Source organism: Anomaloglossus baeobatrachus, chromosome 3 (assembly GCF_048569485.1).
Source record: "Anomaloglossus baeobatrachus isolate aAnoBae1 chromosome 3, aAnoBae1.hap1, whole genome shotgun sequence".
In the NCBI taxonomy this organism is placed as follows: domain Eukaryota; kingdom Metazoa; phylum Chordata; class Amphibia; order Anura; family Aromobatidae; genus Anomaloglossus; species Anomaloglossus baeobatrachus.
Genome location: NC_134355.1, coordinates 561,104,770 through 561,118,836, shown reverse-complemented (window position 1 = coordinate 561,118,836; position 14,067 = coordinate 561,104,770). Strand labels below are relative to the sequence as shown.

General features: G+C 50.2%; 1 protein-coding gene across 1 annotated transcript in view; it reads left to right on the top strand.

Annotated features, from left to right (window-relative positions):
* Positions 1-14,067, top strand: part of CROCC2 (ciliary rootlet coiled-coil, rootletin family member 2) — a 324,826-nt gene that overhangs the window by 145,500 nt on the left and 165,259 nt on the right. Inside the window, exon 6 of the mRNA XM_075340867.1 lies at positions 308-414. Coding sequence (XP_075196982.1) covers positions 308-414 — 107 coding nt within the window. The remainder of the gene's footprint in view (positions 1-307; positions 415-14,067) is intronic.

The window sequence follows — 14,067 nt, the reverse complement described above, 5'->3', positions numbered from 1 at the left end:
AACGACGTGTATGCGATGAACGGTTTTACATTCAATCGCACGTAGCTGTCACACGCTACAACACCACTAACGATGCCAGATGTGCGTCACTTACGACGTGACCCCGCCGACACATCGTTAGATTTGTTGTAGCGTGTAAAGCCCGTTTTACTACAGAGACCCACGTTGTCTTAGACTTTTCTGCGCATTTTTTGATGTTTATTCGTACGGTTTAGTCCATTTTGATCAGAGTCAATCATATGATCATGGTTTGGGATTTTAGAAAAATTACCATGTAACAGTATGTTTTTTCCTGTATTTTTATTAGTTAAAGGCTCAACTGGATTCAGCAGAGTCTGCTCTCCACAGAATGGATAAGGATCACAGCACAGAGGTTAAGAGTGCCATGACAAGGCTGGAGGAGGAGCAGCAGAGGTACGATGAGGAGCGATCATGTCCAGAGCAATTTACACTTCACTGCTACATCCAAACAATGTAAAGCTAAAAAACATAAAGGGATTGTCTAGACTAATGACATTGATGACCGATCCACGGTATAGATCAGTGGCTGTCCAACACCCAGCACCCAATGAGGCTGCTGTACTTACTTTGTATATAAATGGGTGTATAATCACGTACAAATCCATTTTTTTTTTTAAATCAGGATTATAAAGCCAATCTGACTGGGTTTTCACACCAAGTACATCAGTCACATCTGGCCTAAGATATCTATCTATTCATGGATACAGTTTGTATTCTGAAAGCTGTTGAAAATCAGCTTTAGGTAAAATTTCAACATTGTTTTTGTGCATTTTTAAGAACCAAAGCAATCTGAATTGTATGAATGGATCTAATATTTTAGGACAATTATTCTTCAACATCCTGATTTAAAGTTAAAAAAAAAAATAAACATAGCCTCTGCTGTCTTTCTGTGGTTTTGAACTGAGTCAAGACATACAGTGATTATATTATGGACCCAGTAAACAGGAGGTAGCATGATGCTGCTGGTTACATTACCAATGCTTCCAGGATATGCAGGGGCATAGTCAATTTGAGGCCTGAAACACACATCCGTGAAACACGTGCGTGTTTGGTCCGTTTCCGTGTATACTGGAGACACGGCCAAACGTGCACCAATGTTATTGTATGATAAAAGCTCCACGTGCGTTTTTGATGCATGTCCGTTTGTCCGTGTCCGTGATCCGTACATGTGTGCGTTTTGCACGGCAGCATGCCCGTTTTCTGCACGCAACACGCAGCACGGACCCAATAAAAGTCAATGGGTCTGTGAGCACGTCCGAGTGACACGGACGCATCTCTGTTTGCTCACTGTACGTTTTGTGCTTTTTTCATGTGATGTCAGTCTTTTTTCTTTTTCTGTTTCGTTCTCTCCCTCAGTCCGTCGGTCGGTCTCTATGTCTGTCGGTCGGTCTCTCTGTCTTATCTGTCCCTCTAGCTGTCTGTCGGTCAGTTCCCCCCCCTCTTTCATACTTACCGTTCCCCGATCCCCGGCGCGGCGCTGCACGGCTGTTATAAAAACTTCGGCGGCTTTTACTATTTTGAAAAAGCCGGCCGCCCATTAATCAATCTCGTATTCCCTGCTTTACCCGCCCACCAGCGCCTGTGATTGGTTGCAGTCACACACGCCCACCACGCTGAATGTCTCACAGCACCCAATCACAGCAGCCGGTGGGCGTGTCTATACTGTGCAGTAAAATAAATAAATAAATAATTAAAAAAACCGGCGTGCGGTCCCCCCCACTTTAATACCAGCCAGATAAAGCCATATGGCTGAAGGCTGGTATTCTTAGGATGGGGAGCTCCACGTTATGGGGAGCCCCCCACCCTAACAATATCAGTCAGCAGCCGCCCAGAATTGCCGCATACATTAGATGCGACAGTTCTGGAACTGTACCCGGCTCTTCCCGATTTGCCCTGGTGCGTTGGCAAATCGGGGTAATAAGGAGTTATTGGCAGCCCATAGCTGCCACTAAATCCTAGATTAATCATGTCAGGCGTCTCCCCGAGATTCCTTCCATGATTAATCTGTAAGTGACAGTTAAAAAACACACACACACCTGAAAAAATCATTTATTAGAAATAAAAAACACAAACAAATTCCCTCATTACCAATTTATTAACCCCGACAAAGCCCTCCATGTCCGGCGTAATCCACGGACCTCCAGCGTCGCTTCCAGCTCTGCTGCATGGAGGTGACAGGAGCAGCAGAAGACACCGCCGCTCTGGTCACCTCCACACAGCTAATGAGATGAGTAGCGCGATCAGCTGCTGTCACTGAGGTTACCCGCGGCCACCGCTGGATCCAGCGGTGGCCGCGAGTTACCTGACTGACAGCAGCTGATCGCGCTACTCATCTCATTAGCTGCGTGGAGGTGACCAGAGCGGCGGTGTCGTCTGCTGCTCCTGTCACCTCCATGCAGCAGAGCTGGAAGCGACGCTGGAGGTCCGTGGATTACGCCGGACATGGAGGGCTTTGTCGGGGTTAATAAATTGGTAATGAGGGAATTTGTTTGTGTTTTTTATTTCTAATAAATGATTTTTTCAGGTGTGTGTGTGTTTTTTAACTGTCACTTACAGATTAATCATGGAAGGGATTAATCTAGGACTTATTGGCAGCTATGGGCTGCCAAAAACTCCTTATTACCCCGATTTGCCAACGCACCAGGGCAAATCGGGAAGAGCCGGGTACAGTCCCAGAACTGTCGCATCTAATGTATGCGGCAATTCTGGGCGGCTGCTGACTGATATTGTTAGGCTGGGGGGCTCCCCATAACGTGGAGCTCCCCATCCTGAGAATACCAGCCTTCAGCCGTATGGCTTTATCTGGCTGGTATTAAAATGGGGGGGGGACCGCACGCCGTTTTTTTTAATTATTTATTTATTTATTTTACTGCACAGTGTAGACACGCCCACCGGCTGCTGTGATTGGGTGCAGTGAGACAGCTGTCACTCAGCGTGGTGGGCGTGTGTGACTGCAACCAATCACAGGCGCCGGTGGGCGGGTAAAGCAGGGAATACGAGATTGATTAATGGGCGGCCGGCTTTTTCAAAATAGTAAAAGCCGCCGAAGTTTTTATAACAGCCGTGCAGCGCCGCGCCGGGGATCGGGGAACGGTAAGTATGAGAGAGGGGGGGAACTGACTGACAGACAGCTAGAGGGACAGACAGACAGAGAGACCGACCGACAGACATAGAGACCGACCGACGGACTGAGGGAGAGAGCGAAACAGAAAAAGAAAAAAGACTGACATCACCTGAAAAAAGCACAAAACGTACAGGGAGCAAACAGAGATGCGTCCGTGTCACTTGGACGTGCGCACAGACCCATTGACTTTCATTGGGTCCGTGCTGCGTGTTGCGTGCAGAAAACGGACATGCTGCCGTGCAAAACGCACACAGGTACGGATCACGGACACGGACAAACGGACATGCATCAAAAACGCACGTGGAGCTTTTATCATACAATAACATTGGTGCACGTTTGGCCATGTCTCCAGTATACACGGAAACGGACCAAACACGCACGTGTTTCACGGATGTGTGTTTCAGGCCTAAGGCTAAGACCCCACTTTGTGTTCTCCTACTTGCAGTTCTAAACGCACGTTTTGGGCTTAATTGATTTGAACAAAGTTGCCTTTTTCAGAAATTTAGCGCTGAAAACGTATGCGTAATTACCGTGTTTTAGATGCGTTTTCAGCGCTTTTTGCATGCTTTTATACCTGCATTTTGACAGATGCGTTTTGAACATCAAGACACTGCTAAATAAAGTTTAACCCCTTCACGACCATGGACGGAAAGATCCGTCCTTGTGCCCTGGGCCTTAACGACCAAGGACGGATCTTTCCGTCATGGCGGAATCGCGGCACCGGAGCCTCCGGTGACTGCAATATGTTAACAAAAACCGCAGATTCGGGGAGGAGGGGACCTGTTCCTGACCTTAGGAGGGGTGGTGCCTCCTCCCCGGACCTACGGAGGCTGTGATTGGCTGACGAACGCCGCTCAACCAATCACAGCCACTGTAATGTTCCAGCCATTTAAAATGACTGAAACATTGAAATCCAGCCCTGGCCAGTGCAGCTGTAGCACTGGCCATTGGCTGGAGCTGGGTGACCTCACTGGATCACCCTCCCCCAGCTCCAATGCTCTGATTGGAGAGATCGGCCTTGTGACCGATTTCTCCAATCACAGTGGACCTGTTGCCGGTGACCGCCCCCATCAGCTTCACTTGTCGTCCCTGCAGCACGCCAGAACACTGAGCACAGTGAGTGTACACAGTGCAATGGCAGGGCGACAAGCTCCGGTCCCATGCTGTTATGAGACCGGAGCATGGGACCCGGAAGTTGCCGCGCTGCTATTGCACTGTACGAAAAGCGTCCCGATCCGCCGCCGCTGCCCTCCGCGATCTGCCACCTGTCTCCCCGATCTCCTGCCCTCACCCCCACACCTCCCGATCCGCTGCCGCCACCGCTCCCCCCAATCTGCTGCCCGGCCCCTCACCTCCGTGCAGCAGATCGGAGGGAGCGGTGGCACTATGACAGATGGAGGAGGACAGGGATCGTGCACCCTGTCCTCCTCCATCTGTCATAGTGCCACCGCTCCCTCCGATCTGCTGCCCGGCCCCTCCCCCTCGTGATCGGTGCCCGCCCCCTCCCCTCCGTAATGTGCTGCTCGCCCCCTCCCCTCCGTGATGTGCTGCTCGCCCCCTCCACTCCGTGATGTGCTGCTCGCCCCCTCCCCTCCGTGATGTGCTGCTCGCCCCCTCCCCTCCGTGATGTGCTGCTCGCCCCCTCCCCTCCGTGATGTGCTGCACGCTCCCCCCCCCACCTCTCACCCCCGTGGTCAGCTACCCGCCCCCTCCCCTGTCACCGCCGTGATGTGCGCTCCCTCCCCTGTCACCGCCGTGATGTGCGCTCCCTCCCCTGTCACCGCCGTGATGTGCGCTCCCTCCCCTGTCACCGCCGTGATGTGCGCTCCCTCCCCTGTCACCGCCGTGATGTGCGCTCCCTCCCGTCACCGCCGTGATGTGCGCTCCCTCCCCTGTCACCGCCGTGATGTGCGCTCCCTCCCCTGTCACCGCCGTGATGTGCGCTCCCTCCCCTGTCACCGCCGTGATGTGCGCTCCCTCCCCTGTCACCGCCGTGATGTGCGCTCCCTCCCCTGTCACCGCCGTGATGTGCGCTCCCTCCCCTGTCACCGCCGTGATGTGCGCTCCCTCCCCTGTCACCGCCGTGATGTGCGCTCCCTCCCCTGTCACCGCCGTGATGTGCGCTCCCTCCCCTGTCACCGCCGTGATGTGCGCTCCCTCCCCTGTCACCGCCGTGATGTGCGCTCCCTCCCCTGTCACCGCCGTGATGTGCGCTCCCTCCCCTGTCACCGCCGTGATGTGCGCTCCCTCCCCTGTCACCGCCGTGATGTGCGCTCCCTCCCCTGTCACCGCCGTGATGTGCGCTCCCTCCCCTGTCACCGCCGTGATGTGTGCTCCCTCCCCTGTCACCGCCGTGATGTGTGCTCCCTCCCCTGTCACCGCCGTGATCTGTGCTCCCTCCCCTGTCACCCCCGTGATCTGTGCTCCCTCCCCTGTCACCCCCGTGATCTGTGCTCCCTCCCCTGTCACCCCCGTGATCTGCTGTCCACTCTCCCTCCAGCTCTCACCCCCGTGATCTGCGCTCTGCTCACCTGTCTCCCCCATGATCTGTGCTCCCTCACCTGTCACCCCCGTGATCTGCTGTCCGCTCTCCCTCACCTCTCACCCCCGTGATCTGTGCTCTGCTCACCTGTCTCCTCCGTGATCTGTGCTCTGCTCACCTGTCTCCTCCGTGATCTGCGCTGCGCTCCCTCCCCCACCTCTCACCCTCCCCGATCTGCTGCCTCCTTCATCTCCTGTGATCCAGCTGCCTAGATCCATCCTGTAGGGTAACTATCCCCAATCTCACCTCCCACTCCCCTTCCCACCCATCCCCCCCACCCGCTCCCTCCCCCCATCCTCTGCCGCTCCTGCATCCACTGCGCCCTCTCCCATCCGCCCCCACCCTATCCCAGCCGCCGTCTCACAATCACAGATGCTCCCTGTATATGCCACTGCCCCCCCATCTGCTGCCGCCCCATCTGCCGCCCCCCACCCCCCCCCCCATCTTCCGCTGTTTTTTTTTTTTCTATGCCATGGGGGTCTAGTTTCCAAAATGGGGTCACATGTGGGGGAGCTCCACTGTTTCGGCACCTCAGGGGGTCTCCAAACGCAACATGGAATACGCTAATTGTCCCAGACAATTTTGCGTTTGAAACGTCAAATGACGCTCCTTGCCTTCCGAGCCCTGCTGTGCGCCCAAACATTTTATTTCCACCACATATGATGTGTCTGTGTACTCAGGAGAAATTGCACAATACATTTTATGGTGCAATTTTTCCTGATACCCTTGTGAAAAAAAAAGCTACCTTGTTGAAGTAACAATTTTGTGGTAAAAAAATTTTTTTTTATTTTCACAGCTCAACTCTATTAACTTTTGTGAAGCCCCCAGAGGCTCAAAGTGCTCAATAAACATCTAGATAAATTCCATGAGGGGTCTAGTTTCCAAAATGGGGTCACATGTGGGGGAGCTCCACTGTTTCGGCACCTCAGGGGCTCTCCAAACGCAACATGGTGCGGCTAACGATTCCAGCTAATTTTCTGTTCAAAAAAGTCAAATGGCGCTCCTTCCCTTCCGAGTCCTGCCGTGCGCCCAAACAGTGGTTTTTCGCCACATATGAGGTATCTGCGTGTTCAGTAGAAATTGCCCTACAAATTTTGGGGGTTCATTTAATCCTGCTACCCTTGTGAATATGCAATATTTGAGGCTAAATTAACATTTTTGTTGCAAAAAGTAAAATGTTCATTTTTTCCTTCCACATTGCTTTAGTTACTGTGAAGCACCTGAAGGGTTAATAACCTTCTTGAATGTGGTTTTGAGTAGTCTGAGGGGTGCCGTTTTTGGAATGGTGTCACTTTTGGGTGTTCTGTGTCATGTAGACCTTTCAAAATTGCTTCAAATGTGATGTGGTCCCTAAAAAAAGTGGCTTTGTAAATTTTGTTGTAAAAATGAGAAATTGCTCATAAACTTTGAACCCCTATAACTGCCTTACATTTTTTTTTTTTTCCCCAAAATTGTTCTGATGTAAAATAGACATGTGGGAAATGTTATTTATTAATTATTTTGTGTCATATGTCTCGTTGGTTTTAGAGCATAAAAAAATCAAAGTTTGAAAATTACAAAATTTTCAAAATTTTCGCGAAATTTCCGTTTTTTTCACAAAGAAATGCAAAAAATATCGGCCTAAATTTACCACTAACATGAAGCCCAATATGTCACGAAAAAACAATCTCAGAATCACCGGGATCCACTGAACCGTTCCAGAGTTATAACCTCATAAAGTGACACTGGTCAGAATTGCAAAAAATGGCCTGGTCTTTAGGGTCAAAATAGGCTTGGGGCTGAAGGGGTTAAACAGTCAATCACAATGAAAAAAGAGAAAAAAAAGGAACACATATAGAATTTTAGAAATAATTAAGGAAATAGAAATAAAATTATAGCGGTAATATACTATTTATTGGAAAAATAGCAATAAATTATTATTTTTCTTAAATTTAATTGTCGGACTATGTGTGTGTAAAGGGACATATGAAATCATTATTTTAATGTCCAAAAAGCATGCGTTTTGGTAGTCCAAAACGCATGTTTTCTGCACATAAAAAGCAGGTAAAACGCAGGAATTTGAAGGAATCTTGGTTTTTGCCATTTCTCATTGACTGCAATGTTAGCAAAGCTCACCCAAAATGGCAAAAACAATTGACATGCTGCTTCTTTGAACGCATGGTTTTTGCCACAAAATATGCAAATTAAACGCATCGTTTAAAAACGCAAAGTGCGGTCTAGAAATCCACATTTTCCATAGACTTTGCTGGAAAATCAAAACGCATGCCTTTTGGCATGAAAAAGGTGTATCTCAAAACGGACCTAAAAAGCACCTGAAATGCAGGTGGAAACGCAAAGTGGGGTCTTAGCATAACACATACTTACTTAACATGTACATATACACTTAGGGGTACTTTGCACACTACGACATCGCAGCTGTGATATCATTGGGGTCAAATCGAAAGTGACGCACATCCGGCGTCGTTGTCGACATCGGAGTATATAAATCCTTTTTGCTACGATTAACGATCGCAAAAGTGTCGAAATTGTATGATCGGTGTAGTGTCGGTCATTTCCATAATTTCGCTGCAGCGACAGGTATGATGTTGTTCCTCGTTCCTGCGGCAGCACACATCGCTGTGTATGAAGCCGCAGGAGCGAGGAACATCACCTTACCTGCGTCCCGCCTGCAATGAGGAAGGAAGGAGGTGGGCGGGATGTTTACATCCCGCTCATCTCCGCTCCTCCGCTTCTATTGGCCGCCTGCCGTGTGACGCCGCTGTGACGCCACACGACCCGCCCGCTTAGGAAGGAGGCGGGTCGCCGGCCAGAGCGACGTCGCAGGGCAGGTAAGTGCGTTTGAAGCTGCCATAGCGATAATGTTCGCTACGGCAGCTATCACAAGCGATCGCATGTGAGACGGGGGCGGGTACTATCACGCTCGGCATCGCTACAAACGGCTAGCGATGTCGCAGTGTGCAAACTACCCCTTAGAGTGGGGAAAAAAACTACTTGTTTGGTGGCCAGAGCCATAGGGGTACTTAAGGATCAGTAGCTGCAAGGGAGTCAGATCACCTTTGAATCTTGTCTTGGAAGGTGGTAACATTTCACTATTGACTATCCTAGTACTCCGCTGGCTGCAAGTATGGGTACAGATCCCGGAAACTGCACGCTGACAATCCCTTCTTCATATAGTGGGGAGAGAGACAGTCATGCTTCCAGCCAGTAGGCCTAGGCTTGGTTAGTCCCAGGCTTGGTTAGGCCTAGGCTCAGTTTTTGCTATATATTTAAAAGAAAAAAAAATTATAATGCCTTACACCACCACACTTTGCCACAGGTTTGCTTGCTGTTAGGATCCCGGATTAGGTGCACCCCCATTATGGGATATCCCACAACGTAGAAAGGGGTTTTTGACATGTTGTGGGAATTGATGCGACTAGTCTGTTTCACTGAATGGGGCTTCCATATATTTAAGCATTCCACCCAAACGTCCTTATTTAGATGTTTGGAAAGTGGCATATTGTGGGGTTGGTTTCCAGCGATGCCAAATTCTATGGGGGCACAAAATTGGATTCCCCACCCAACAACTGCTTCTTCTTGGAAGAGAGTGGATTCACAGTGACTGCCCGCCCATCGGTCAGAAAGCTATTTAGTAAGGCAGCCAGGGGCTGCTGTAGCATGCAAATAAAGGCATGTTAAGATGGATTGCTAATTGGGTTCTGCACTTTGCATGTGCAGCAATCAACGTGACAAAGCTCTTAGGCTATGTGCGCACTTTCAGTTTTCACCTGCGTTTCAGGTGCGTTTAGGATCAGTTTTGAACTGCAGCGTTTTTGTGCCCAAATGCATGCGTTTTGGTTTTCCATTAAAGACAATGAGAATTCATGATTTCTTGTCCGCACTTTGCGTTTCCAAACGCATCTCAAAATTTGCATAAGTTTGGTCAAAAACCATGCGTTCAGAAAAGGACCCTGTCAATTGTTTTTGCCATTTGTGGTGCGTTTTGTTAACATTGAAGTCAATGAGAAGTAGCAAAAAGCAAGAAATATCCAAATTCCTGCGTTTTACCTGCTTTTTCATTGCAGAAAACATGCGTTTTGGACTACCAAAACGCATGCTTTTTGAACATCGAAATAATGATTTGATATGTCCCTTTACACACACACATAATCCGACAATTAAATTTAAGAATAATATGCATTTATTGCTATTTTACCGATAAAATGTATATTAACGCTATAATTTTATTAAATATATCTTTTTCCATTATTTTTCCCATTAATATAGATTTGTCCCTTTTTTTTCTCTTTTTTCATTCTGTTTGACTATTTAATCTTTATTTAGCAGTGTCTTGATGTTCAAAACGCATCTGTGAAAACGCATGTGGAAACGCATGGAAAAAGCGCTAAAAACGCATCTAAAACGCGGTAAATACGCATGCGTTTTCTGCGCTAAATTTCTGGAAAAGGCAACTTTGGCTAAATCAATTAAGGCTAAAACGTGCGTTTACAACTGCATGTAGGACGACGGAAAGTGCGCACATAGCCTTAGGCTAGGGCCCCACTTTGCGTTTTTACCTCCTTTTCAGGTGCTTTTTGGGTGCGTTTTGAGAAGCACCTTTTTTATGCCAAAATGCTTGCGTTTTCATTTTCCAGCCATTTCAATCGCATTTGTGATTTTTCCGACTCCACTTTGCGTTTGTAAACGCATCTGCGAATTTGCATATTTTTTGGCAAAAACCATGCGTTCAAAGAATCAGCATGTCAATTGTTTTTGCCATTTTGCTAACATTGAAGTCAATGAGAAGTTGCAAAAACCAAGATTCCTTCAAATTCCTGCCTTTTACCTGCTTTTTATGTGCAGAAAACATGCGTTGGACTACCAAAACGCATGTTTTTTGGACAGTAAAATAATGATTTCATATGTCCCTTTAAACACACACATAGTCCGACAATTAAATTTAAGAAAAATAATTATTTCTTGCTATTTTTCCAATAAATAGTATATTGCCGCTATAATTTTATTAAATTTCTTTGTCGCTCCATTGGGAGACCCAGACAATTGGGTGTATAGGCTATGCCTCCGGAGGCCGCACAAAGTATTACACTAAAAGTGTAAAGCCCCTCCCCTTCTGCCTATACACCCCCCGTGCTGCCACAGGCTCCTCAGTTTTTTGCTTTGTGCGAAGGAGGCAGACATGCACGCATAAGCTCCACAGCTTAGTCAGCAGCAGCTGCTGACTATGTCGGATGGAAGAAAAGAGGGCCCTTAACAGGGCCCCCAGCATGCTCCCTTCTCACCCCACTCTTGTCGGCGGTGTTGTTAAGGTTGAGGTATCCATTGCGGGTACGGAGGCTGGAGCCCACATGCTGTTTTCCTTCCCCATCCCCCTTAGGGCTCTGGGTGAAGTGGGATCCTATCGGTCTCCAGGCACTGAGACCGTGCTCCATCCACAGCTCCTGAGGACTCTGCTGGATAAGGAGCCGAGTATCGTCAGGGACATGGCCCTGCTACTCTGAGGTACTCTGTGTCCCCGTGGGGACCGCGCACAGCAACACTCCAGCATTGCTGGGTGTGCTAGTGCACCGGGGACCGCGGCGCTGACCGCATTTGTGCCATTACACACTGCAGCGTCGCTGAGTGTGTTAGTGTATGGGGACTACCGCGCTGACCGCCGCTGCCATTGTTATCACTGCGGCGCGGCTGGGACTGTTAGTGCGCCGGGGACTTCCGCGCCGACCGCGCTTATACGGCGGCCGCGCTTATAACTCGAGTCCCCGGCTTCTGCGGCCTAGTCTCATTCTCTTCCCGCCCCCAGGCCTGCCAGTCAGGGGAAGGGCGGGACGCTGTACAGGACGGCAGCACTGAGGGCTGGAGCATGCTTTGCATACTCCACCCCCCTCACTGTGCACAGTGGGGCACCAGTTCCCGCACTTTCTGGGTCACGCCCACGGCTCCCTCCTCTCCTCAGGACGCCGGCAGCCATTCCTGTCAGCTCCTCTGACGCTGGAGAGGGGAGACAAGCTCTGGGAGACCCAGGCAGGGATTCTGGTGGCCACACAACCACTTTGAGCGGCCGGTAAGCAGCACCTCAGGTGCTGGCCCCACTTGTGCAGAAGTGTACTTATAGATTATATGTTTATAGGCTATACTTTACACTGTATGGTGCACGGTTGAGTTTTGGCTATATACCCTCCTGTGTTGCTCAGGGGAGACAACAGCATGGCGCCCACAAGAAGCAGGGGTGCCAAAACACAGGCTTACTATGCTGCCTGCGCCGCATGTACGGCTTCACTACCGGCAGGTTCCACGGACCCTCATTGTGTGCACTGCTCGGCCCCTGTGGCACTTTCTCAGCCGGAGCCTCTGCTAAGGGTGGCCCAGGGGGAACCACCTGCTAACACTGTCCAGGTGACAGGGACGGAGTTTACAGTTTTTACTGAAAGGCTTTCTGAGACTATGGCTAAGATACTAGAAGCTTTGCAGTCCAGACCGGTATCTCAGACCATGGGCACTGTGGAATCATTGCCCCCTGGTTCCCCTCAGTTGGAACAACAATGTTCCCCCGGGGTGTCTCATAGATCCCAGGGTGAGGTCTCTGACACGGACCGCAGCCCCAGACCGCCTAAGCGAGCTCGCTGGGAAATCCCCTCGACCTCATCACATTGTTCAGGGTCTCAGAGGGAGGACTCTCTGTATTATGAAGCGGAGGTAGCTGTTCAGGATTCTGATCCTGAGGCCGCTCTCAACCTGGATACTCCTGATGGTGACGCCATAGTGAATGATCTTATAGCGTCCATAAATCAAATGTTGGATATTTCTCCCTCAGCTCCTCCAGTGGAGGAGTCGGCTTCTCAGCAGGAGAAATTCCGTTTCAGGTTCCCCAAGCGTACAACGAGTATGTTTCTGGATCACTCCGACTTCAGAGAGGCAGTCCAGAAACACCGAGTTTGTCCAGATAAGCGTTTTTCCAAGCGCCTTAAGGATACACGTTATCCCTTCCCCCCTGACGTGGTCAAGGGCTGGACTCAGTGTCCCAAGGTGGATCCTCCAATCTCCAGACTGGCGGCTAGATCCATAGTTGCAGTTGAAGATGGGGCTTCGCTCAAGGATGCCACTGACAGACAGATGGAGCTCTGGTTGAAATCCATCTATGAAGCTATCGGCGCGTCTTTTGCTCCAGCATTCGCAGCCGTATGGGCACTCCAAGCTATTTCAGCGGGTCAAGCGCAAATTGACGCAATCACTCGTACGTCTGCGCCGCAAGTGGCGTCCATAACCTCTCAAACGTCGGCATTTGCGTCCTACGCTATTAATGCTGTCCTGGACTCTGCGAGCCGTACGGCGGTTGCAGCCGACAATTCGGTGGCAATACGCAGGGCCTTGTGGCTACGGGAATGGAAGGCAGATTCGGCTTCCAAAAAGTGCTTAACCGGTTTGCCATTTTCTGGCGACCGTTTGTTTGGTGAGAGGTTGGATGAAATCATCAAACAATCCAAGGGAAAGGAAACATCCTTACCCCAGGCCAAACCAAAATTACCCCAACAGAGGAGGGGACAGTCGAGGTTTTCGGTCCTTTCGGGGTGCGGGCAGGTCCCAATTCTCCTCGTCCAAAAGGCCTCAGAAGGATCAGAGGAACTCCGATCCATGGCGGTCTAAGTCACGCCCTAAAAAGACCGCTGGAGGTGCCGCTACCAAGGCGGCTTCCTCATGACTTACGGCCTCCTCACACCGCATCCTCGGTCGGTGGCAGGCTCTCCCGCTTTTGCGACACCTGGCTGCCACAGGTAAAAGACCGTTGGGTGAGAGACATTCTGTCTCACGGTTACAGGATAGAGTTCAGCTCTCGTCCTCCGACTCGATTCTTCAGAACATCTCCGCCTCCCGAGCGAGCCGATGCTCTTCTGCAGGCGCTGGGCACTCTGAAGGCAGAAGGAATGGTGGTCCCTGTTCCTCTTCAGCAACAGGGTCACGGTTTTTACTCCAACCTGTTTGTGGTTCCAAAGAAGGACGGGTCTTTCCGTCCTGTCCTGGACCGAAAACTGCTCAACAAACACGTAAAGACCAGGCGGTTCCGGATGGAATCCCTCCGCTCCGTCATCGCCTCAATGTCCCAAGGAGACTTCCTTGCATCGATCGATATCAAAGATGCTTATCTCCACGTACCGATTGCTCCAGAGCATCAGCGCTTCCTGCGTTTCGCCATAGGGGACGAACACCTTCAGTTCGTGGCACTGCCTTTTGGCCTGGCGACAGCCCCACGGGTTTTCACCAAGGTCATGGCTGCAGTAGTTGCGGTCCTCCACTCTCGGGGTCACTCGGTGATCCCTTACTTAGACGATCTGCTGGTCAAGGCACCCTCTCAAGAGGCATGCCAGCACAGCCTCAACGCTACTCTGGA